General features: G+C 43.3%; 5 protein-coding genes across 5 annotated transcripts; 4 read left to right on the top strand and 1 right to left on the bottom strand.

Annotated features, from left to right (window-relative positions):
- Positions 1-1017: 1017 nt before the first annotated feature.
- LOC109425374 (uncharacterized) lies at positions 1018-3643 on the top strand. Its single transcript, XM_062844407.1, has 3 exons — positions 1018-2288; positions 2346-2476; positions 2543-3643. Exons 1-3 carry the CDS (start codon positions 2228-2230, stop codon positions 3203-3205), a joined length of 855 nt encoding a protein of 284 aa, XP_062700391.1. The 5' UTR covers positions 1018-2227; the 3' UTR covers positions 3206-3643.
- A 1416-nt stretch (positions 3644-5059) lies between these two features.
- On the top strand, positions 5060-9619 carry LOC134284914 (uncharacterized). The gene is made up of 2 exons (XM_062844475.1): positions 5060-5832; positions 6370-9619. The coding sequence occupies exon 2, from the start codon at positions 6827-6829 to the stop codon at positions 9293-9295; it is 2469 nt and encodes an 822-aa protein (XP_062700459.1). The 5' UTR covers positions 5060-5832; positions 6370-6826; the 3' UTR covers positions 9296-9619.
- Positions 9620-21492: 11873 nt separating this feature from the next.
- On the top strand, positions 21493-22257 carry LOC109397899 (chromobox protein homolog 1). The gene is made up of 2 exons (XM_062844474.1): positions 21493-21575; positions 21640-22257. Coding segments are annotated over exons 1-2 (558 nt in total). The 5' UTR covers positions 21493-21574; the 3' UTR covers positions 22197-22257.
- Positions 22188-23427, bottom strand: LOC109397898 (mitochondrial GTPase 1). Its single transcript, XM_019670235.3, has 2 exons — positions 22994-23427; positions 22188-22936 (listed from the first exon to the last, which is right to left on the bottom strand). The coding sequence occupies exons 1-2, from the start codon at positions 23314-23316 to the stop codon at positions 22309-22311; spliced, it is 951 nt and encodes a 316-aa protein (XP_019525780.2). The 5' UTR covers positions 23317-23427; the 3' UTR covers positions 22188-22308.
- Positions 23428-23857: 430 nt separating this feature from the next.
- Positions 23858-24972, top strand: LOC109397913 (DNA-directed RNA polymerase III subunit RPC6). Its single transcript, XM_019670252.3, has 2 exons — positions 23858-24402; positions 24460-24972. Exons 1-2 carry the CDS (start codon positions 23977-23979, stop codon positions 24946-24948), a joined length of 915 nt encoding a protein of 304 aa, XP_019525797.2. The 5' UTR covers positions 23858-23976; the 3' UTR covers positions 24949-24972.
- Positions 24973-26708: the final 1736 nt, after the last annotated feature.

The raw sequence follows: 26708 nt of genomic DNA, 5'->3' as shown, positions 1-26708 counted from the left end.
AGAAGAATTCGTCTACCTCGGTTCCTTGCTAACGGCTGACAATAACGTGAGCCGTGAAATACGAAGGCGCATCATCAGTGGAAGTCGTGCCTATTATGGGCTCCAGAAGAAACTGCGGTCAAAAAAGATTCACCCCCGCACCAAATGTACCATGTACAAGACGTTAATAAGACCGGTGGTTCTCTACGGGCACGAGACGTGGACGATGCTCGAGGAGGACATGCAAGCACTCGGAGTTTTCGAGCGACGGGTGCTAAGGACGATCTTCGGCGGCGTGCAGGAGAATGGTGTGTGGCGGAGAAGGATGAACCACGACCTCGCTGCACTCTACGGTGAACCCAACATCCTGAAAGTGGCTAAAGCTGGACGGATACGGTGGGCAGGGCATGTTGCAAGAATGCCGGACAACAACCCTGCAAAGTTGGTGTTTGCTAACCATCCGGTTGGTACAAGAAGGCGTGGAGCGCAGAGAGCACGATGGGCGGACCAGGTGGAGCGTGATCTGGCGAGTGTTGGGCGTGACCGACGTTGGAGAGCTGCAGCTGCAAATCGAGTATTATGGCGGCAAATTGTTGATTCAGTATTATCATGAATTTGATGTTAACTAAATAAATGAAATGAATTGTAGATGTAATGCTGTTTCTATCATCATCTAGGCATTTTCGGTCCCTCTGATAATTCGGATTTGAATTCTTGTGGGCTAGTGAAGGCTGTTCCCGGTAGGAAGATAGTCTTTGGGAGGACACCGAAGAAACTACAGATACTGTCGGAGAATTGATCCGTAAGTCCATCGAGGTGGGGGGGGGGCGTTGTAGAGGAACTGTGAGCCGGTTCCATGTTGTTGGCATGAGCCTGGGATCTTCATCGAAACTTCCGAGGGCCGATGGCTGTTGAGGTTGTGGCGGATGCTGCTGCGGTGACGTAAGAAATTGATGCTGACTGGAATGTGGCAAGGAACTCAGGAGGATGTGGCTAGGATGAGAATGACGTCCATATAATGTAGTGATCGGAATTCATCTTGCTGCAAACAGTGCTAGGAGGATACTGTGCAGGACTAAAGGCGGCTCCGATCGCCGGCACTACCGGCGAGGATTGTGGAGCACGAATGGCCTTCTGCTTTTCCGACTTGAATCCGGATGATTTGGCCACAGCAAGCAAGACTACCTAGAGGAGAATGTTTATCAGCTGATGGACTCCCACGTAAATTTGTTCCGGAACATTGACGTTGTGGTGGCCACAGGGACGAACGAGCAAACTGTGACTTGTCTGTCCAATTTGCTGTGGAATCAGCAAATTCTGCAAATGGTGTGCCGACTGGTGGGAATCTACGGTGTGGCGAGGCTGCAAGTCAAGAAGCACTGCGTCGTGGAATCCCATCCGAAGCCAGCAGAGTAACCTCCGGCTGGAACATCCCATGGAGGCCCTGAAAAAGCATATATGGACGACACGGAGGCCACCTCGAACGAAGGTCCCCTGGCGGGTGGTGATGTACAAGCGCCTGCAGGAGTGGGTCACGCGTCACGGTGGACGATATGCGGCGAACTACCGGGAGAAGTCCGATCTGAGGGATCTGATCCGCAGCAAGATGACCGCTGATGAGGAGAAGGTGAGCTGAGGTGGAGCGGCGATGGGGATTTGACATTTCGATATGTAAACATGCCAAAATGATGGCAGGGCTGGGAGCCTATTCTCCACACTGAAAAACATCTCCACAGGCCAGGGGTGTGCACACTACTTCGCACGGTGATTTTAATTTCAAATTGGAGAGATTTTTCGAATTTTCAAAAAATTGTATGAAAATCAGGAATGCATATAAAAAAAATTAAAAAACGGCAATGATCATTAAAACCAATTGTCTTTCGAAGAAAAATATAAAAAAGGGGGGTTAGGTCAGACGGGAATGGTCTATTCCACCTTGAAGCGACAGCTTGAATAATTGGCGTGGTTCAGCTTTTATGTGTATACACATTGAATCGGATACACGCAAAAAAATATTCCCGTTAGATGTACGTGAATCATCACGTGAATTGAAATTTGTGTCCCTTATTCCTAGTTTATCTGATTCCGATAAAAGCTTCTTACTGATTCGTAATTTCTACGTGACATTCCCATCCGAGTCACATATTGTCATATCCATGCTAGGTGATTGTTACGTAGCAGTTTAGCGTAGTGTAACATATTGACGCTACGTGACTTTCCAGTGTGAAAAAACTATCAAAAAATCAACATGGCGTCGGACATACTTGCAGACCTGGATATTTCTCGCGATTTGCTGGACATTTTTGAGCGTAAGTTACTAAAATAAATCGTAAAAGGACGTCAAACAATAATAACAACCATTCCAGAGTGTGATATTGGACTTTACGAGCTGCTGACGCTGTCTCTGCAGGATTTAAAGGAGTATTTGGAGCAAACGGGAGTAAATTGGTCGTACGAGAATCTTTTCGAGCGTATCACGTCGTGGAGGAAGCGAAACGTAAGTTCTCGTGCGTACAATATTTAGTTCTCAAATAAATGAGATTTGTTTTGCTTCTAATTACAGAAAACACAGATAGCACAACTGCTGCTCAGCGGAAGCTCACTTCAAGAGCCACCGGAAGCGGCAGCTTCCAGTTCACTGCCGAAAGCCGACGAGCATTTTGAAATCGTCACCGAGATCATTCTGCACCCGGAATCCCAACGCGAGGAAGAACAGGAATCCCAACCCGAGGAAGAACAAGGAGAGTCACAGCAAGAAGAAAAGGAGGAATTGCGAGAAAAAAGTACCGACGTCGAAAATAGCCAGCCTGAACCTCTTGCGGAAGAAAGAGTACAGTCGCCGTTGGACCAATTGGATACTTCGCAGTCCGAGAAAACTAATACAGTGGCTGAAGACGTAAATAAGCATTCATCCCCATCTGTGCAGTCGTACCCAGACCAGCAATCGCGGCCAGATACATCAAGGCTGATAACGCTTAACCCTGAGTGGCTTAACGGACTGCTGCTTTCGTCCGAGAAAGGAAAGGATATTTTACGCAGATCGGAGCATGGGGAACTCTCCGAGCCGAAGCAGCAGCAGTTGGCAGAAATAGTGGCCAACTACCATATTTCGTTACACCGAAACCTGCGTTCTGAGGACCTCGAAAACTACAGCTTGGCCATAACAACGTTATTCAAATCAGAAAAGAAGGTTCGTATTACAATTGATATTAAAATAATCGCTTAGAACACTAAAAGAATATTTTTTAGGAAAGTTATTACATTCCGAGAGGGGGAGACCGCAAAAACCCTGGCGGCAAAATAGCCAACAAGATCGGCAACCTAAAACAAAAGAAGCGGAAGGAAGAAGCTAGAGAAGATGAGCACGTGAAGAAGCTGAAACCCAGTTCCGCCCCGCAAAAGGTTCAAGCGGTAAATGAAGGAACTCAGTGGCTGATCCTGAACGTGCAACCGTGGTCAACAGTGCTGGACAAATGGCCAGTGAGCTTCAGCTTCAGGCAACCGCTGCTGCAGAAACAAAAATCGGCTGCTAAATTATTGCAGAAGTTTCCGCACTATAAAGAGGAATTCGGATACCAACTGGTGAGTATTTATCTAAGGGAAGATTCAAATATTACGTCCATCATTTTTCAGGATTTCTAGACCTCCCCTCTGTCACGCTATTTTCCTATACCTAATACACTTTCGTAGACCCCCCCCCCCACCCCCACCAATTGTTGGACGTAATTTTTGAACGTTCCCTAATGCAGGTGTAGCTATTAACAAGTAAAACTTATGTATAAATTCTTTTGTCTAGATTGATAAAGACTTTGCATCGATTTACCCAGAAGCACCGACTGAGTTGGATAAATTGAAAGAGGTTTGTAACGCTGCCAGACCTTTCATCGAGAAGCAGGCGACTGACCCATCAGCTAGTGCACTACTGAAGCACTTCGACAGTACTAGTGAAGGTAAATGCTATCATATTGATATATATTATTCAATAATACGGTCAGATCGACAATCCGGAGGGGCATTCAGAGGCTCCTAAGCAATCCTAACAACGGTTAAATCTGGAACATATATTTCAGGCAAAAGATTTTCGAAGCAATTTAATTGAGCCCAGTTACGATAAATCAGGCAAACCACTATTTTTCAAACTGAAGTAAAGACTTACTGTTTGATGTACATTTGGCTCATCGAGTAATACTGCTGATCTCCTTCACAATGCTGATCAAACTTGTTTTGCAGTTAATGTCTCTTCTGTTTGGTTCTATCCGTCTATGCTCTGTAGTTCAACTGTTTGGGAAAAGGAGCACCGAATCTTGAATATCGCTTCATGCCATCTAGGTAGTTAGTGCCTCGGTTATAACGTAATCATATTTGTAACAACAAAGAACTTTTGAATTTACCTCCTGCTTAATCTTAATTGCGAGAGAATGACCAACTTTTTTCTTCCGTCTGCTGTATTGGCCCACAATAATTTAACAAAATTAACTGTACGTAATTGCGTGTATCAGGTTTAGCATGAATGCAAACAAAACAACACTCAATTTTTATTATTTTGTTGTTGTTGTTAGAATCACTTTTTGTTTGACCGGCCTCTAAACGCACTTTGTTTTGTTTATACACCCACTACTGTCGCTAAGAACTGCCCTAAACTACAGTCACTATATATACAGTCTGGCGAACAGAAAATCCGGAAAATCCTGGAAATTAGCAGCTGCAATATCTAGATTGAGTTTAAATAAGGGCGAAAGTAACATGAGCGAGTTCTCTTCATCGACTCTCTCTTCATCAAATTAAAGTGACAAGTCGCAAGTATGGTTGCACTTTTTGGTCATAAATCGCTAGGTTGCAATACGATCCAGCGTCTAAGTGTAAAAAAGTTCGATTGAATTTGCATCTTGTCACTTTAATTTGCAGAAGAGAGAGTCGATGAAGAGAACTCGCTCATGTTACTTTCGCCCTTATTTAAACTCAATCTAGATATCTTACTAGGAATACTAGAGAAAGTTCAATCTTTTGACTGTCTTTTGTTTTCAGACCATTAAATTGGGTTTTTAAATTAAGAAAAATGTATCGATTTTTTTATTTTATACGAAAGAGCACCTTTTTCTGAGCCACTATGATTTTTTTTCAGATTTTTAGAACTTTATTTTGGTATCTAAAATCAATTTCAAAGAGATTTTTTGAAAAAACCTTTTGACAGCTGAGTAACTGTTTGACAGCTCCACCCAGTACAAAATGTGACGAGGGGTGGTACGACAAATCGCTCCCATACAAACTTCAAATTGATTTTTAAATAGGTTCCTGGTCACCAAAATTCATGAAAATTTGGATTTCGGCTCAGTTTCGCATGCAGATTCAGAATATGTAATTATCTCAACACCGCTAAAGAAGCCAATTATTCTTGCGGTACAATAATCCCCGCAACCGCAGTTCGAGAAAACTGTCAATATCCGATCGAATTAGTTCGGAGCTAGATTCGGAGGTCTACCCACCAGACTGTATATATAGTGACTGCACTCAAACTGCCACCTTTTTTGAGGCACAGACCTGTTGGTTTATGTCGAACCTTGCCAGCTGTCAATTTTCATTCATGAAAAAATAAATATTTGATCAACTCGTAGCGTTGTAAAATGCAGTATCAAAACTTATAGTTATTTATCAGTATCAGTATAAAAATGTATAGTTATTAGCATTGATAAATATGCTGATCGGTTGTTTGTTTGCATTCGGATACTGTGCTGGAGCTGAATGGACCGGGAAAACAAGGATTAGGACACTTTCTGACGATTGTCGCACCGCTGCTAAACTGGACATCGCACACGGGATCCAAGCCGCCGTGCGTATAGAACCCATTTGAATCAAGTACGATTAAATCGTAGATCCCGGAAGGAAGATTTTTTTTTTCAAAAATGCCATCAGAGGATCCAATAGAATTTTTTTTGAATAGATTTCATGGTCATTCAAATATGACGTTCGTCGTTTAAGGGGGAGGGGGGTCTGAGAAAGAGTGATACTTCATATAGTAGGTATACAAAAAAGCGCGACAGAGGGAGGGGGTCTAAAATTCCCGAAAAATGATGGACGTCATATTTGAAGCGGCCCTTGACAAATCTTCCAGTAAGGTGCTGTCCATAAACTACGTAGACTCTGAGGGGGGACGGGGTGGTCTGGCCAAAGTCTACGGTCCTTACAAATTTTGAAAATTGTGTATGGACGAAAGTTTACGAGGGGGGAGGGGGGTTCTGAGAGTACCAAAATTGAGTCTACGTAGTTTATGGACAGTGCCCAATGCATTTTAATTTTTTTTAACGCATTACTGCAGAAACGTTTCGTTTTTTTTCTGGAAGACACCTACACCAACATTGAGAATAATATTCAAATTTTTATCTTTTTTTTTAGATACCAGAATTTGTGCCTTTCTGCTGGCGCTCAATACGGTGTTGCCACCGATATCGGCAGGGTACAGATACAAACCGACAATATCCGTGGCTCAAGAGGATACTGTTGTGTTTGCCAGGAATGAAGAAGATGCGGCGTCTAAAATTCAAACGATTTACTCTGCATATGCCGAACGAAGTCTACCAGTCGTACCGAAGCTGGTAGTATTTGGTGACGACTTGAACCGGATGATTGGCCGGTTTTTCGTTTACTACGGAGACATACAGTACGAACTACCGTCAGCAGCGAGGGCCCTGGACGTGCTCATCAAATTCACAGCAGTTCTAGGACTACCATATTCCAAACAGTCGAAGCTGGTGTGGTATTCCATAAGCGACATCGTCTACCGAATTCCTCAGCGGGAATTATACGCAAGTTGTATCAAACTACGCAAAAACCTGACTGCTGATTCGTCATCATGATTGCGTGTATGCTGGTAAACTGCAACCTCGATTTCCAAACCGTGAACGACTACTTACTTCACCTTAAACAGCAACATGATCTCCCTGTAGACTACCGGTACAAATGTACCGTTTTGGCGTGCACTCAAGTTTTTTCAAAATTTTATCCATTTAAGAAGCATATCATTGGCCATGAACGCGATATCTGTAAAACCCCATGTCAAAACACACCGATCAAAAATCCTCACTTAGCTAACACAGAGATAACATCACAATCGGATTACAGTCAAACAACCAAGAAGCAAAAAACAGAAGAAAATGAAGAACTAAATGCAGGAAGTAGTAACTATTCGAAAATCGACAGATCCGCTCTCAATTTAACTTTAAGTCTACACACAAAAAATAATATTACAAGGAAAGATGTTTACAGTATCCAAACAGATGTATCAGAGATGTTGGCAGAACTCGCCCATGAATTTGAAGAACTAGATGTCACGATTGAAAATCCAAACGAAGAATTTAAGATGAAAAGTTGCATAAATAAGATGAAAAACATGTTTGATCCATTCAATTCAGATCATAAGCTTTTTACGTATTTGATAAGAACCACAGGACTAGAATTGCCAAAAATAATTACAGTGAACGAGAATGCTATTATTTCAAACCAAATAAATCTGGAGCTAGACACAGACATTAAAAGCAGCTACTTGGTTGTCATGCCAATTGCCAGCCAAATTAAAGCTTTTTTTGAATGCAACAATGTATATAAACAGACTATGGAAAACATGACTAAGTTAGAAAAATCTGCAGAAATTTCGAATTTTGTAAACGGATCGAAATGGAAAGAAATACGAGCGAAGTACCAAAATGATATTGTCATACCAGTTTGGCTTTATTCGGATGAATTTGAGGTGAATGATTCCCAAAGCTCCCACAGTAATCGACATTCCGTGTGCGGGATATATTATAGTTTTCCCACAATTGATCAACAGTTTTCATCAAGATTATCCAACATATTTGTGGCTGGAATGATTAAGAAAGTTGACATCAAAGCAGTTGGAGTAAATAAGTTAATGACTGAATTAGTGCATGAATTTAAACGGATTGAGCAAGAAGGGATTCACATAACTGTGAATAATGACACGATATTTATTCGATTTGTTATGTGCCTATTGCAAGGCGACAATCTAGGCATACATTCTATGCTCTTATTGTCCAGTGGATTTAACGCAACATTCTATTGTCGGTTTTGTAGGAGACCCAAAGAGTTGCTTAAAACCGATATCAGGGAACATGCTGACTGCATGAGGCGAAGACAAGATTATGAGGAAGATGTTGAGGTTAACCGGCATAGTGACACTGGTATTACGAGTTTCTCAGTTTTTAATGACTTACCATCATTCCATGTAGTGGAGAATAAGAGTGCAGACGGTATGCACGATTTGTTTAGCAGCGGAATTTGCAAATACGGATTCGAAGAAGTTTTGAACTATTGTATTTATTCAAAGTCATTTTTCACCATTCATGAGCTGAACGATCGTAGGAAGAAAATAGGGGAAGTTTGTGTAGATAATGAATTGCTACGAATGCCTGACATCAGAGAAACATATATCAGCAAAGAAAAGCGTAAATCCGTTTTGTTCAAAATGACTTCTAATGAAATGCGTCATTTCTGTCATTATTTTACTTTATTAGTTGGTCAATTCGTCCCACAAAATGACCCAGTTTGGAAATATGCCCTTAATTTAGTAGAACTAGTTGAAATGTGTTTAAAACGTTCATTTTCTTCTCAAGACATTGCTAAATTACGAAAGTTGATTGTTTCGCATCATACGATGTACACAGATTTATTCAAAACAGATCTGAAGCCAAAACATCACTTTGTTTTGCATTATCCTAGCGTAATTCAATGTTCAGGGCCAATTCAAAATATGATGTGTTTCCGTCATGAAGCCAAGCATAAAGGATTCAAACAATACGCTCATGCGATATCATCAAGGAAGAACATTTGTTTTACCCTGTGTATAAAGTCCTATTTGCAATTTTCGCATGACTTACTAAATCAGTGCTTTTTTAAACCAGACGTCAACCATAACTTTCAGAAATATGATATTCGATTTCGTAATTATTTCAGAAAACTGATTCAACCATTAAACTTGAACACACAATTCAATTTAATGCTATCTAGTTCCGTTGTTTATAAGGGGACGAGTTATAAAACTGGCCAATTTTTGTCAAAGCTAGAACACTCCACCATGACGCTTTATGAGATCATAGAAATAATATCTCTCAATAACGATTTTTATTTTGTCCTTGCAGTTTGGCAGGTTTCTGTATTTAATGAGCACTTTTTAGCATATGAAACACAAGGATGTACACAAATAGTAGATGTCATCAGTATAGACTATTTTGCAAGTTTGCCAGTGAACGTTTTTTGTATAAATAGCAAATTTATGTTTCGCCCTAAGATCACCTTTAACGAATGATGCCAATGTAAGACAGGCCAAATACCAAAAATAAATGTATATCTGATTCGAAATAATTTATCGTATATTCTCAAAAGAAAAGTATAATGAGATGAAATTAATCAATCAAAATCAAAAATTTGTGGTAAAATACATTTGAAGTTTCAATGCATTTATTTCATCAACAAGTTATTTATAATGAAAATGATATTATTAAATATTTTTCTAATAAAACGCTTAATAAAATTGAATCCTTTTATAAAAAGTGTATCAATCCCATTGAAAATCGCGTTTTTTTTAAAATGCAAAATCAATTTTCATTGAATTCAGACGTCAAATCCAATGTACTTTGAAAATGCAATTGGCCGATGTCTGGATTTAAAGAAAACTGATTTTGCATGACGAATATTGCAATTTTGATGTGAATTAATGATATAGAACAAAATATTATAATTCACTGAATAATCAGGTAAGGATAAATAATATAATGAAAATTCATTTGAAAGGTATCTGCAAAATCCAATAGGATGTATTGGAGTTTCACGTAATGGTAACCTGACAGCTGTTTGTATTAAACTGAAAAATCACATATTTATTATCTGACTACTGCATACAATGAACTAGGATCTGGTTGGTCTTGCAATACCGGACCCCCCAGTGAGTTCTACGTGAAAAGTACAGTGGAAAAAATCTATGTATGCTTTCACGTAAACCTAAGGTGAATATTATTTTGGGTGTACCATTCCTTTTGCTTCTACAAAAAAAAAAATCTCGCAAGCTCAGAACCTGTTGCAGTCGGATTAAAAACTGTCTGGTTTTTGGCTGGTTATTTGACTAAAAGTTACAGTGATAGCTTTGATCAATTTAAATTTATTCTGGGATGCTTTGTTGCACGCTAGGTTGCATGTGATTGAAATCAACGCACAGCAAAACTCCTAACGAAATTCCCGACGGAGCTCCTACAGGAGTTACCAGAGAAAATCATGAAATAATTCCCCATAGAGCTCCTAGAAAAATTCCCGATTAACTTATAAAACAACCCCAATATGGCTTCTAGAGGTACATCCATTGGAACTCTTAGATTTCCAGTGGATCTCCTAGAGGAATTTCTCCGAGATGAACCAGCCCAGGGCTGAAAATCTCGTAAATAAAGATAATAATAATAATAATAATAATAATAGAGGAATTTCCGATGGAACTTTTGAAAATTTTTATCCGTAATCATTTATTATTTGTATGCACGTTATAAACGATACAGTAGATGATCGCTCTGTGTAAACGCTTTAACTGCAATGCTTTTTAACTGCAAGTCCGCTAAGTGCAACAATTTTGCAGTTATCGCACCGCTATAGACGAGTGCACCGATGAACTGAATTCATCGCGGTCCGGGAATTTTGACACTAGAGCGGGGTCGCTTCCAATCAGAAGTGGAAGATTTCCAATCAGAATTGAACAATTCTGATTGGGAACGACCCCGCTGTAGTGTCAAAATTCTCGGACCGCGATGAATTCAGTTCATCGGTGCACTCGTCTATCCGTCAAAACGAAATGTCAACAGTGATGCGATGTTTTTCGCATGCACTTTTGTTGCAGCGCGATGTTTTCCGTAGGCACATTGGCTGCATTCTGCAGCAAATGATAGTTCTTTGACGTCTGTCAGTTGTTGCAGTTAACGAATTTCATTCGCTAAGTGAAACGTAAACATGTTGCACTTATCGAACGTCTACTGTATCTTATTAAAACGCACAATCATTCACATTCCAGACACAATACTATACAATCCTGGACGTAAATCCGTCGGAACTCCAACAGGAATTACTAGAAGAAATCCAAGAGAAATTCTCGATTCTATTACAGAAATCATGAGATTCAACTCATTTTGAAAATATTCCATAGGTATTTACATACTAATGAACAAAATTCTAGCAACATCAACATATGAAAATCCAAGGCAACTACCTCCAAATCGATGGCAGCACTTCCCCAACGACGGTCACCAACATCACTCCCATGGCAGTGATGGATACTCACCATCTTTCTTTTTCAGCCTCTGCGATCCGAACTGAAGTTCCGTCCAAACGGGAATAAACGGCCCCGACGATCTTCGTCAAAGTGCAGGAAACGACGGGCGGAAGCACACTTTCTTCCGCTCCGAATACACCTGACAACCCCAGGCAAATCCCCAATCGGTCAGGTCAGCCTACTAGATCACCACGTAGTAAACGCCCCGTTTTTTTTTTTCTTCTGGTTCCAGCACTGAAAATTTCCACTCCGCTGCTGGAGGTCTTTCCAGAAGATAGGCTTTTCTCCAGCTTTCGGCAGCCAGGCGAAAATTCGGATCACTCGCGACGGCCACTTTCCCTTCTCGACGATCCTCCCCGGGAGGATTTCACACGATTTTGCGACCCGAGCACTGAGACTGACTGCTGCTTATTCTTCTATTGCGTGTTTCTCTGCGTTTTGCTAAAGATAAAGATTTTTTTGCACCCTCTCTTCACTAAGCCTAGCCGAGCGAGCTCCTCTGATGATGGCACACCATCAACCAACCACAGAGGAAGAGTATTATTTACTGACTGACTGCACGAGCGACATCAGCGACTGCTGCTTTCGGGACGAACTCACTGAACCCACACAACCAAAAAATCAGAGTCGGGGATTTGGTTCCGTCATCACATCACATCATCGTCGTTCGCTGTGCACAGACCTCCGTCGTGCACCTTGTTTCAAGGGGGCGCGGCGCGGCGGCGAAAAGGAAGGAAGCTCGCGCGCACATGAGCGCTTGCACGCTGACGTCATCACTGTCTCCTTTTCTTTCTTTCCTTCGGCGTCGGTCCATAAATCCGTCCTTGCCCTCAAAAAAAATTTGAGGGCAATGAGCAAGGAGAATACATTTTACTAAGGTGGCGCAGATAAACATTGCAAACCACTGGTTGTCTCTTCCATTCTTCTGGTGTTCTTATGGAACTGAAATGGTGACGTCACTATTTTAGTTGCATAAGAACACCAGAAGAGTGGAAGAGACAACCAGTGGTTTGCAATGTTTATCTGCGCCACCTTAGTAAAATGTATTCTCCTTGGGCAATGAGCGCTTGCACGCTGACGTCATCACTGTCTCCTTCTCTTTCTTTCCTTCGGCGTCGGTCCATAAAGCCATCCTTGCCCTCAAAAAAAAAATTGAGGGCAATGTTTACAAATCGTATGGGATTTCTTTTAGGTTAGATTTTCGCTGCAAGCCTCTATGTTTACAAATCGTATGAGAATTCGATGAGGTTATGTTTTTGATGCAAGCCTCTATACACCAAGGAGAATACATTTTACTAAGGTGGCGCAGATAAACATTGCAAACCACTGGTTGTCTCTTCCATTCTTCTGGTGTTCTTATGGAACTGAAATGGTGACGTCACTATTTTAGTTGCATAAGAACACCAGAAGAGTGGAAGAGACAACCAGTGGTTTGCAATGTTTATCTGCGCCACCTTAGTAAAATGTATTCTCCTTGTCTATACACAACGTAAATTTAGTTTTGTGAATGAAACATGAAAAGATGTGTGCGTGTTGCGTGATATCATCGACGGCCAAAGTGACAGATGAGAAATTGATGATGAGAGAAAGTGAGTAGTGAGCGACCACACTCGAATAAATTATTTGCCTCATTTTTTTGAAAATGGAATGGTATTATGATTCCTTGCCTAATTTGATGCTGTTTGAGTAAAATTTTGGGTAACTGCTTGGGGCAAGACACTGTGCTGGAGAGTACATTTTCCTTCACAGAGTTGCTCAGAATTTCTCAGAATATTGACGGATATCTCGCTTTTCTTGCAATGTTGGGGGGTGTTTTTTATTGAGTTATTAGCACGTCTGTTTCGATTAATGGTAACAGTGGAAGTGATTTTTTTTTATTTAAACATCTATGCATAGCCTACTACAATTTGTTATTCTAGGTTGCTACCCAATAGCGTTCGGTTGCTATCCAACATCCTCGCTCAACCGAATAGTCCTAATTTATTCCTAAGCGTCTCGAACTGTCCACGTGGTAGTCCTTTGGTGAACAGATCTGCCAACTGCTGATTTTTTGGGATGTAGCGAATCTTGAACAGTCCTGTTTGCAGTTTTTCGCGGATGAAATTGTAGCGTATATCAACATGCTTCATCCTTCGGTGGTCACGTGGTTCCTCGGCTATACAAATGCTGGTTGTCTTCGAAAAGCGGTACGGGCTGCAGCAACTTGACTCCAAACTCCAGAACAAGATTCCGCAGCCAAATTGCTTCGCAAACTGCATTACTGAGCGAAACATATTCCACCACGGTTGAAGAAAGTGCAACTGTACTCTGCTTCCGAGTCGTCCATGAAACTGTTCCACCAAAAACTTTCAAGATGTTTCCTGAGATCGACTTGCGGTCATCCGAATCGTTTCCCCAATCAGCATCGGCATAGCCCTCTAGCGGTTGCGAGTCTTCTCGTCTCCGGAAAATCAGTCCATGATTCACGGTTCCTTTCAGGTAGCGAAGAATGCGCTTGAGGTGACTCCAGTGTAGGTCCGTGGGTGCTGACTGAAATTTGCTGAAAAAGTTCACAGCTGCACTAATGTCGGGTCTTGATGAGAGTGCTAGGTATGTCAAACACCCAATCAATTCACGATACGGGACATACAGGAGAAGATATACTACATCGTTCCCCTTTCGCCACCAGTAGAGGCAGCTATCTAACTGCGAATCTGGTTCCTCTTGCTACTGGTGCGTAGGTCTCGTCGTAATCGAATCCTTTCCTCTGGGAATAGCCTTTGGCGACCAGGCGGGCCTTGTAACGGTCGACATTCCCAGCGTCGTTCTTGATTTTGAACACCCATCGACAGTCGACGATGTTCTTCCCGTGTGGCTTCGGAACGAGTTCCCAGGTCTCATTTTTACGCAGTGACTCCAGCTCATTCTCGATGGCTGTCTTCCAATGGTTCCAGTCGTCTCGCTTCAATCGTTGTCGGCAGGTTTTCTACGCACGATTCAGCATTCAGCGCAAACGCCCTCGTCGAGTCGTGGTCATCGGAAACACCTGAGAAACATTCAGCAGCAGTAGTTGCCCGTGAGCCGGTAATAAAATCTAAAAACTTACCGGGGAGTCTGCGCTCCCGTTCGCTGCGCCTCGTGACCACTTCTGCGGGGCAGTTGACACATTCTGGTTGCGAAGGGAGCGCGCCGGTTTCATCGTCATCAACAGGCTTGTCGTCATCGGATGTCAGGTAATCTTCAAATTCGTCTCGTTCTTCTTCAGATTGATAATCGATCGCATTAACAGGCTCCTCAGGTTCGGAGTGCGGTTCCAGTACCGCATGGTCTTCTGAAGCTTCCGACTCCGCATAGCTTCGGCACAGCGTCCGGCTGGACGCCCTCTGTTCCTCAGCACCACGCCTCTTCTCGTCGAATATCACATCTCTCGAAACGAATATCTTCCTCTTGCGCGAATCCCAAATTCGATATCCATTTGTAGTGTAGCCGACCATGATGTTCTTCTCCGATCGCGCATCCAACTTGTCTCGCTTCTCCTTTGGTATCCATGTGTACGCCATTGATCCAAAGATCCGCATCTTATCAATGTTGGGCTTCTTTCCATACCATGCTTCAAATGGTGTTTTCTTTTCTTTTAGAGCTGACGTCGGACTTCGATTGGTAACATATGCAGCTGTACATTTGGGCACATGGATTTGGGCAAACCAGCATCCTGTAACATCGACCGGGACTTCTTCAGCAGCGTGCGGTTCATCCGTTCCGCAACACCGTTCTGCTGGGGGCTATACGGAACGGTTGTTTCGATGCTGATGCCTTTGCTGCGGCAGAACTTGCGAAATGATTCTCCGATGTACTCCCCGTTATTGTCGCACCTCAACCGGGACACCTTGGTACCGAAGAATGCTGTGACCCGAGCATAGTATTCCTGAAACTTCTCGCTTACCTCATCCTTGCTTCGTAGAAGGTAGACCACCGTGAAGTGACTGAAGCCATCTATGAACGTCACGAAGTAACGCTTGTTGTCCCAGGTACTCGGTTTGAATGGTCCACAGACATCCGAATGCACCACCTCTTACGGCCATGTTGGGCGCCGCTCAGCAACATCATCGAACGGTTGTCTGGTTTGCTTCGCTTGAATACACACCTCGCATATGCACCGACCGGGCCAATCGGAAATCCTCGCTGCTGTCTCTACCATACCGTGTTTCCAAAGAGTCTTCATGCTTGCTTCTCCCAGGTGGCCAAGCCGCCAGTGCCACAAATCGTACAAATCTTGCTTTGCAGCCATCGCACCTGGCTCGGAAGATGCACCTCCACTCTCACGTAGCTCAATATTCATCTTGTACAGCTGGCCGGTCCGCTGGCCAGTGGCAACCACACGTCCATTCTTCAAAATCGCCACTTTACCGTTGGAAATGTTTACAGCCATGTCGTTGTCTTCAACTCGTCGCACGGAGAACAAGTTGCACTCCAGTTCCGGGACGTACAAAACTTATTCAACTACCGCCGGGAGCTTCTGGTCACCGACGATCATGTTCACTCTCACCGTCCCCGCATATGCCGCTGTAATCGCTTGACCAGATTTGGCTACTGATATACGCACCTTTTTCGCCAACGGGTGTAGCTCCTCGAAGAACGCCTTGCTTCTAACCATATGATCGGTGGCTCCAGAGTCAAGATACCAGTCGACATTCATATCCGCCGTTGTCCTGGTAACCGTAGACAAACAGTCCGCCGTGGTAGCGACGAAAGCCAACTCCGTTTCCTCGGCAACGTTTGCTCGATATTTTGACTTCCCGGATAAAAAATTACCATTCTTTACATGGTAAATATTATTAACAAATGACTGGTTTTATTGTTGACAATAAAACACATAGTAGATATATTGTTACTTTTTACAATAGAAATCAAGCCCATATAGTTCGTACAATAAGTGAACATTAGCTTTATTAGTGACTGATTAATTCGATTGTTTTTCAATAGTTCTATAATAATTTAAAGTTACTATTAGTAAAAATTAATTTAAGTTGTTTTTAAATAGTTGCAAAAGTGCCTGCAAAGTTCTCATGGTCTATTTATTAAAAAAGAGTTTATTTCTCAATTACACTTAAAACAATTTGTAACAAATGAATAACAATAAGTATTATTGTTGCTTGGATCATGTTTGTATAATCAAATACAAAATCACTTGACACATTTTTTATAGTTTTCGTTTTAAATTTGAGTACAGTAGATGTTTCGGTTATCGAATGTTATTCGCTAAAACTGACAGACGTCAAGCCGTGTTGGCAGAGGAAGCTCTCAATGAATAACTGAGGAAGTACTTATAGAAAACTAGCTGAAAAGCAGGTTTAGCCAAGTGAGGATGTTAAGACAAGAAAAAGATGAACAATGATTTTTCTAATGTTTTCCAATAAATTAAAGGAATCTAGTAAATAGTAAACTGCCATTGATAACAATACAAATACAATTAGTTTAATGGGGTCAATTGAACCGATGTTAAAATAAACATGCAATAATATTTGTTGTTATGTAAACAGATTTCGCCTTTGAAAAACCAAAGAATTCATATTTCTCGGTAACATTTTTCTCCAGCATTTACAGATACTAATGGCCACATGAATTGTGAACGATTTATGGTATGGATCATACGACCTGAGGTCTGACTTGTGATATTTGGCAGTTATTTGAAAAGATTGAAGATAGATCTTATCAACAGCTGCCAAGCATACATACCAGGCATACATCAGAGTGTTTGATTCTTATCATAAAATGTGCATATCATTCTGGCGGACGTTAGTGCTCGTAAATGCTGGATATAAATGTTAGCGGGAAATATAAATTCTATGGATTTTCAAAAGCGAAAACAGCTTACAAATAACAACAAATATTATTGTATTTTTATTGTAACAACGATTCATTTGACGCCATTCAATTAATTGTATTTGTATTGTAAGAACAATGAAAAAACATTAAGATATATTGTTATCTTTTGAAAATTGCCCTAAAAATGTCTCATAAAAACACAATACATTCTATTGTTTTTCGCGAAAAAGTGTATGAAAATTTTCTCAAAATTTTATGGTTAAGATACATAACGACCACCATTTTTTATTGTAAAAGTGCCATTTACCATTCGCCGAATGGTATAGAACAATAGGGGTGATGGTGAGTGTGTTGTGTAAATTACAATATGTTTAATGGTGAATATTTTTCGAAAAAATGGTGTTGTAACAATAAAATTTATCGTATTTCTATGATACTTTTTATCAGGGTTCCGATACGATTTTCCTCCGCTTTGACGGTTGCCTTGACAACCAGACTCGTTTGGTGAAAAATTGTCCGGACACTCCGCTCGCTGAGTCGCTTGTGCCCAAACTTACCGCAACCGTAGCACTTCAGTCCCGTCTTTTTGCCTGCAAACGCCGCATCGCTCACGTGTCCAGCTTCATCATCGTGGCTTGAATTCGTTCTCTTCACTTGTTCATCCAGAAGCCGCTTTTTCACGTACTCCAAAGTTAGCTGTTGGGGTTGGATCGTCTCCAGAGCAGTGATGAGCGCTTCGTAGGACTTTGGAAGTGCCAGCAGCAACTGACACACGACGTCTTCTTCCTGTAGATTGACTTCAACCGCCCTGAGCTCGCGCAGAATCTTCTCGAACCGCAGCAAAAATTGCTTCACATCGCCACCTTCAGGCAATTTCAGTTCTTGAAACCTTTTCTTGAGGATCAACTTTTTTTTTGTCTTTATTATCGAGACTTTCAGCCCGAGGCTGGTTCGTCTCCAAAAGGTTATGAATCAAAACAGATACAGAGTGTGGAGACTATAATTTTTTCTTACTTACTAGTACTTACTAGTAAACGTTCAACCTTTTTTGCTTGTTTTCTGGACATTCGTTCCCTCTTGTCATTCCAAGCTCGAATTGCTTCGGTAGTTACAACCTTAAAATCAAGTAATTCTAATTTATTGGGTATTCGGATGTGTAGGGAAGTTCGACTGAACTGATTGACGGTTTACTAAAGACTAATTTATTTCATGCTGATGACAAGTACATATTATTTCATAGGTTGCTACGATTCGTAATATCTAACACTCCTCCTCGACATCGATAGCGACAATTCCTGCAGCTTCACGTAGCTTTCCGAGTTTGACGCTCGTTAGTGGTTTGGTCATCATGTCTGCCAACATCTGCTCAGTTGGGCAATACAGCAAACTGATGATGTTCTTTCTTTTCAGGTCCTTGATGAAGCAGTATTTGGTGTCGACATGCTTCGACCGCTGATCCACCTTCTCGTTCTCCACCTGCCGAATGCAGCTTTGGTTATCCTCACGTACACGGTTACAGAAGTTACACAGATTTGTGTACTACTAGATCAGCCTCACCGCTGTGTCAAATGTACACAGATACTTTTCCGGCTCCAGCGCTGGCATGAAAACAAAATTAACAATTATTTTTGCACTGATCGATTCCTGATAATGCATGTCATCGTTCAGAGAAAATTAGTTATGAACTTTGCTCCCATACCAGCGCTAGAGCCAGAAAAGTGACTGTGTACATTTGACACAGGGGTGGAGGCTGATCTAGTAGTACACAAATCTGTGTACATTGTACACAAGCCTGTGTACATTGTGCACAAGCCTGTGTTGTTTCATTTTAGGGTGTATGCGGATCGGAAGATCCACGCTTTTGCCCAGGTCGTTGAGCAACTTTCGCAGCCATTGAAGCTCTTGACACGCCTCTGCCAGAGCGATGAACTCTGATTCGGTAGACGACAGAGACACGATTGGTTAGACACGATTGTTTCCTTTCTGTTGTCGTTTGTGTGTTGTTCCACTCGCCAGCGATTCCCACACGTTCGAAAGCGTTCCGGAGGGCGTTCCAGACATCTTTGGCCGTCTTCTTGTCCTTCACGTACTCCAATTGGTCTTCCGCGATCCGATGAATCAGCAGGTTCTTGCACTTCCGATCCAGGGCCCATCGAGCAATTTCTTCATCTCGGCACGTACCTCAGCAGAGTCGGTCGCCAGATCCCTCGAATACTCCTCCTCGTCGATGGCCTTCGTCAAGCAATCCAGCATGTTCTTGTCCTCGAGCAGAACTTCGAACAACCAAAGCTTGTCCTCCGTCATCTTGATAAATTTCGTTGCTTCCGAAAGAAAATTAATTACTTTCCAACTCCTTCCTTTCTTTCCTGGGCCAATAACCTATTGAGTTATTAACACGTCTGTTTCGGTTAACACTTATGTGGCCGGCAGGGTACCCGGGTACCTTTTTCAATTTCAAATCTCGATATTTTAATGGTTATTGAGACTAGGATATTGGAACTCTGTTAGATCTTAGAACTCGTGAATATACATCTATTACTGGGGTTGACCAAATTTTAAAGTGAGGAGGGCAGGGGGAGGTGCTCCTGCATTTTTTTATTACGTGGAAGGCCGGCAGGGTACCCGGGTACCCACGAAATTGAAATGATCATATCTCCGTCAATTTTTCATCGATTTTGGAAATTTTTAGCTCATTCAATTCAGAAACTCATCATCTATCGGGAAAATATTTGGTTAGACCGATCTAATCACCGTGGTTTTCGGAAAATCCATAGTTTTGGGAGCATGTCCTTATACCACAGACAAACAGACGTAACTCTTAAATGAAATTCCTCAAAAACTTTTGCCCGGTGTCTTTTTCATGCGCACACTGCCACCTGTTGATAGAACCGCGCGCAACACTGTCGGCCATGATGGATTTTCATTTGACGTTTGTCTAACACGCACACTACTAAACAAAGCGCCTGTAATTTTCGTTTGCATCATTCAGCAACGTGTACACTGACAAACGTCAAAGCGATCGAGCACTAGCGTCTCTGGTGGAAGAATCGCGCAAATCAAATGAAATTTGAATTGGTCGTTAAATGCATGAGGCAAGTCGTTTTGAAGAGTGTTACGTCTGTTTGTCTGTGCTTATACCATATTGAAACCCACATTGTTAAGGCTAGGATACCTTAAAGCACAGATAACAGATGTTTATGCTAGTACAAATTTTTCGCAGAATCCTGTGTAAATGTTCAAAACGATATACGTTGGCTCACTACCGCCATCTACTCAACTTATTGCGACATTACATCGAACTTGAATGCAAGAATAGTTCAAAGTTCCAGTTTCATTCAAGATCGAATACAATCTTGAGTGTAAAATTGCGTAGTGCATGCAATCTTGAAAGCGATCACTGACTATCGATCACTGCGCCATCTCTAAATGATTGCCACATGAGTCTCAGCTGCTCGTTAAATACAAAATGGCAGTTGAGCATTTTTACACACATTGCCAATATAAGCATCAACGTCTGTTATCTGTGCTTAAAGTGTTTATGGTCAACCATGGCCTCACGGGAAGCGTGTTCCGAAATCACAGTTTCAAAGTCAACACGTTTTATGATTCCAGGCCGGTCAGATACAATATACCAAAGCAATTTTACGATGCTTGGTACCGAAATTGTTACTAACCTACCGAAAATCCCGTATATTGTATTGTATAAAAACACGGATCCCGAAATCCGGATTTTCCGGTACCTATGGTGATCGGACCGGTCCAACCAAATACGATCTTGATAGATAATGAGTTTCTGAGTTGAATGAGGCAAAAACTTTTAAAATCGGTGGAAAATCGCTGAGATACGATCATTTCCATTTCGTGGGTACCCGGGTACCCTGCCGGCCTTCTACGGGTGTTTTTTTTTGCTGGCCACACTACGGTTAATGGTAACAGTGGAAGTGAAAATTTTATTTAAACATCTATGCATAGCCTACTACAATTTGTTATTCTAGGTTGCTACCCAATAGCGTTCGGTTGCTATCGAACAGACATAACTCGACTGCTGTCACAATGTTAATGTCCATATACGGTGGCGCCTTTGTTTACATGCGGAGAACAAAAGAAAAGTTTGCTTCATTGATCCATTCCAGTCTAGCCCAAGACTGTGCACTATGGTCCTCCGGAAAGTAGGGGGTTGGATCAGGCCCTAAAAGCCAGCCGTAAAAAAATAACCATTGTAACAGAAAATCAGCAACAGCTTAAGCTTTGTCCAAGGCTATCAGCTTGATCTATTGTAGAAAATCTGGTTGAAGTCTTTTCGCATTGCTATTAATTTTGCTTCGCTTTGGTGTTTTGGTTCAGTGTATTAAAAGAGTTTCGTGAGAAATGAGAAGCTTAGCCGTGAGTTTGGTTGATAAAAGCCATGAACGAGGAAGCTTCATATTTACAAGCCGCGTCTTTCAGTTTAGCTGAACAAAACATTACAAAAATAGTAAGTTTTTATCTTAATAATCTCAATTAAACAAATAATACAAATCCCGGAACACCCATTTCAGTGGCCCCCGCGGACGAGGACAGCAACGAGGCCCCCTACGTGGTGGAGAAGGTGATGGACCGTCGGATCACGGCCGCCGGTAAGATCGAGTACTACCTCAAGTGGAAGGGCTACTCGGAGACGGACAACACCTGGGAACCGGAGGAGAACCTGGAATGCCCGGAGTTGATCGCCAAGTACGAGGAAGCGCGCCGCCAGAAGGAGTTCAAGGAAGCGAAGAAAAAGTCGGCCAAGAAGAAACTGGAGGAGATTGCCAAACCGCGAGGATACGAGCGGGGTCTGCAGCTGAAGGCCATTGTGGGCGCGACCGATTGCGGCGGGGAGCTGATGTTCCTGCTGCAGTGGTTCGGCTGCGACGAAATGGACATTCTACCGGCTGCGGTGGTCAACGAGAAAGATCCCGGAGTGGTGATCGAGTATTACGAGGCCAAGAGCAAGGTGGTGGAGAAGGCGCGGGAACGAAGCAAGTTTGCCGCCTACGAAGAGGTCGGTGGCGGGAGTGTGGAACCGGCCCCCAGCATGCCGACGGAATCGCTGGAGGAAATGATGCAAGCTTAGATGTAGGAAGAACTATTTTAGATTTAATAAACGACTACTTTGATTAAGAAGGAAACAAGTACTTTTGCTGCTTAGCCAACTATGACGAATTTGTTAACCTACTTCCAGCGTTTCAGACAAACTTATCTTCGTCGATTAGGATTTTTCCAAAGGCACCGGTGCGGAAAGCTTTGATCATATGCCTTGCAGCCAGCATCGCGTCCGGTCGGATTACGAACGATCCGTCGTAGTGTCGAACGCGGACCGTCTTATCCAGGTGCTTCGATCCGGCTATCAGCACTTCCGCTATCGAATCGGTCGGTTCTTTGAGACCCATCACTTCTACGTATTTGAAGTTCCCCCGTTTGTTCATCAGGTAGAGAAGATAGTCAGCTATGAGCTCCTCTCCTACCAGGTGATCTTGAAGGCAGGCTGCTAATGCTAGCCGTAATCCGGTTTCCGTGTCCGCTATGTTGGGTTTCAGAATACCCGGCGTGTCCAACAGATACACTAGAGGGTCCTCGGAGATTTTAATTTTGTTCAACACGCTTCGGGTAATGCCGGCCACGGCACCGACCTGTGATGCGCCCTTCTTGTTCAGATGACGATTCCGGAGCACGTTGATAAGGGATGACTTGCCCACGTTGGGAACTCCTATGATCATAATGCAATACTCTTTCTGATCCGCCCGGTTGAATCGATTCGAACTAAGAATCAAGTCCTGCGCTAGGGGCATCACTTTCCGGATACCGTTGCATGATCTACAAAAGAAAGTTTTCATAATTCTTAGAATCTCCCACCTTCATCAGATTACTCACTGGTCCTTGCAGTTGGTGAACAAAACGTGCCGCGCCTCGGAGTCCTCCTGCTGCAGTCGGTCCACAATCCGTCCCTGCATCCTGCGGTCGATCTTGTCCTTCTTGTTCAGTACCAGTATGTGCGGTTTGACCCCACTGATCGTGTACCGGAACTCGGAGTTACGCCCCGACAGCGGAATCCGGGCGTCGTGCACTTCGATCACGCAATCGACCTGCTTGAGCTTCTGCTGCATCTGCTTCATGCCTTTGCCCATGTGGCCCGGAAACCAGTTGAGCAGTTCCCGGTTTACCACCGGGAACATTGTGCGGAAGGCGTTGGCCATTTCGATGGCTTGGATCGCTATCGCTTTATCACTAGTACCTGATGGGATTCCTCCTGTTATCACACGCGATTTGTTTTGTGAATCCGCTGCTGATCTGATGGTCCGTAAAGGGTGGTGAGAGCGGTGAGAGAGAACCGAGAGAACGCAAAAGAGAGATGGTACACCGTGATGCCAGATTACCAACAAATCATTCATGAGGGGTGTCACAAAATTTTGAATATCCTGCATTAATCGATTAGGATCACTAAAGTTCACTAAATAGCAGAGTCAATATTTCAAGGTTGTATATGGATTATCAACGGTCTTATTTTTTGTTCTGCAAAAGACCTAATCAGAAAACGTTTGAATCCAATGAGGTACAGGTATCTGTACCTCATTGGTTTGAATCAGTCAAGGAATCAGCTATACTTTAAAAATTTGGTGTTCGGTTGATCGATGAATAAAAAAATCGATATCTTTGCGACACCCCCAAATTTCAACGAATGACCCGAACAAAACAAGCAGCTGTCATAAATTTCGGTTCTCTCTTCTTATGCTTTTTCGCAACACTCAGTTCGTTCGTTCGCTCTTTCCAAATTCAACGTGCAAATCAACTTCTTCAAAATATTTGCGAACAAAAATAGTTTTTACTCAATAAAACCCGCCCTGACATAGTGAACGATGTCCGCTGCCACCGACTCGGCCTCGCTGGAGGACACCGCCACCGTCGGCTTCCAGATCATCGCCCTGGCCAAGGACAAACCGGGCGGCATCAACAATGACGATCTTGTGGCAGCCATACCGGAGGTGAAACCGGAACACCGGGTCCAAGCGTTGAACAAATTGCTCCAGGAGGGGGTACTGGAGATTCTGAAGAAGGGAACCACGCTCATCTACCGGTTGAAGGATCCGTCGAAGAAGTCCACCGCACCGAAGGACATCGACAACGAGGAGAAGATCATCTACAATATCATCGAGGAAGGTGGTAACAAGGGCATCTGGATTAGGGACATAAGGGTGAAATCGAATCTGATTATGACGCAGCTGAACAAGGTGCTCAAGCAGCTGGAGAACAAGAAGCTGATCAAAGCTGTGAAGTCGGTCAATGTAAGTGCGACTTGACAGACATTTTAGTTGGGATGTTAAAGATCTCGATCTTTCCAGGCCAGCAAGAAGAAAGTCTACATGTTGTATAACCTGGAGCCGGACCGATCCATTACCGGAGGCGCCTGGTACCAGGATCAGGACTTTGAGGCGGAGTTCGTGGACGTCCTGAATCAGCAGTGCCTGCGGTTTCTGCGGATGAAGCGTGAATCAGCCAAGGAGTGCCGTGATGGACCGCTGGCGGTGCAGAAGCTGTCCTACTGTTCGGTGGGAGATGTTCACAAGTTCATCTCCGATTTGGGCATCAGTAAGATTAGCCTGGATGAGGACGATTTGGAAACGATTTTGAAAACGGTAGTCTACGACGGGAAGGCCGAATCGATTCCTACGGCGGAGGGAAAGTATCTGTATAAAGCGATCGAAGCTCCGATGTCTTCGCCCGGATTGGTTCAGATGCCGTGCGGAATCTGTCCGGTGATAAGGAACTGTTCCGATTGCGGTGCTATTACTCCCAAACTGTGTTCGTACATCAACGAGTGGTTGGATTAGAAAAGACTGACGTAAGGTGAGTTATTAGATTGTTTTAGTTGAGGATATCACAATCCATTATAATGAATAGTTGGCGTCACACAATCTTCTTATTGTTGTTAACGTTCCAACTGGGACAAAGCCTGCTTCGCGTTTTAGTGTTACTTACCTACCCTACCGGTCAGACTAAGGCCTGAGTGATCTCTGCTGTACGTAGGAGTCGTCTCCAGTCTACTCGGTCCATGGCTGTGTGTCTCCAGTTCCTCACTCTGCGAAGGGTCCACAAATCGTCCTCCACTTGATCGACCCACCTAGCTCGCTGCGCACCACGTGTTCTTATACCGGTCGGATGACTCTCGAGAACCATTTTAGTAGGGTTGCTATCCGACATCCTGGTGACGTGACCCGCCCGTCGTAATCTACCGATTTTCGCGGTGTGGACGATGGTTGGCTCTCTCAGCAGCTGATGCAACTCGTGGTTCATTCGCCTTCTCTATGTCCCGTCTTCCATCCGCACTCCGCCGTAGATGGTACGCAACACCTTCCGTTCGAAAACTCCAAGGGCGCGTTGGTGCTCTGTACTTCCATGCTTCGTGCCCATAGAGGACTACCGGTCTAATCAGCGTTTTGTAGACAGTTAACTTCGTGTGACGGCTAACTTTGTTCGATCAGAGAGTTCTGCGGAGTTCAAAGTAAGCACGATTTCTTGCCACAATGCGTCTCTGAATTTCTGTGCTGTTGTCGTTGTCGGCGGTCACCAGTGAGCCCAAGTACATGAATTCTTCAACCGCCTCGATTTCATCACCGTCGATAGAAATTCGAGGTGGCAGGCGAGGTGATTTCTCCCTGGCGCCCTTTGCCACCATGTACTTTGTCTTAGATACAACAATAACTAGTCCGATTCGCCTGGCTTCACTATTTAGTCGGATGTACGTTTCCGCCATTGCCTCAAACTTACGAGCTATAATATCAATATCATCAGCAAAACCAAGTAGCTGAACGGACTTTGTGAAAATCGTTCAACTCGTATTCATCCCCGCTCTCCTTATTACACCTTCTAACGCAATGTTGAACAGCAAGCACGAAAGACTATCACCTTGACCACCTTAATCACCGTAACCCTCTGCGAGATTCGACGGGACTCGAGAGTGTCCCTGACACTCGAACGACGCACATCACTCGATCCATCGTCGCCTTGATCAATCGCATCAGTTTATCCGGGAATCCGTATTCGTGCATAATCTGCTATAGCTGGTCTCGATCGATTATATCATACGCCGATTTGAAATCGATGAACAAGTGATGTGTGGGCACGTTGTATTCGCGGCATTTCTGCAACACCTGGCGGATGGCGAACATCTGGTCCGTTGTAGCGCGTTCACCCATAAATCCAGCCTGATATTGCCCCACGAAATCTCTTGCAATCGGTGATAGTCGGCGGCATAAAATTTGAGAGAGTATCTTGTAGGCAGCGCTCAGAAGTGTGATCGCGCGGTAGTTCCCGCAATCCAACTTGTCGCCCTTTTTGTAGATGGGACACCCGATACCTTCCATCCATTCCTCCGGTAATACTTCCTCCTCCCAAATCTTGGTAATGACCCAGTGTAGTGCTCTAACCAGTGCTTCTCCATCGTATTTTAGAAGCTTGCTTGGTAGTTGATCTGCTCCAGCGGCTTTGTTGTTTTTCAACCGGCCAACCTCCTCCTCAATCTCTTGGAGGTCAGGGGCCGGAAGTCTTTCGTCATGTGCACATACTCCTAGATCTGTTACCACGCCACCTT

Source organism: Aedes albopictus, chromosome 1 (genome assembly GCF_035046485.1).
Source record: "Aedes albopictus strain Foshan chromosome 1, AalbF5, whole genome shotgun sequence".
Classification (NCBI taxonomy): Eukaryota; Metazoa; Arthropoda; class Insecta; order Diptera; family Culicidae; genus Aedes; species Aedes albopictus.
This window is presented reverse-complemented; position numbering and strand designations above follow the sequence as displayed.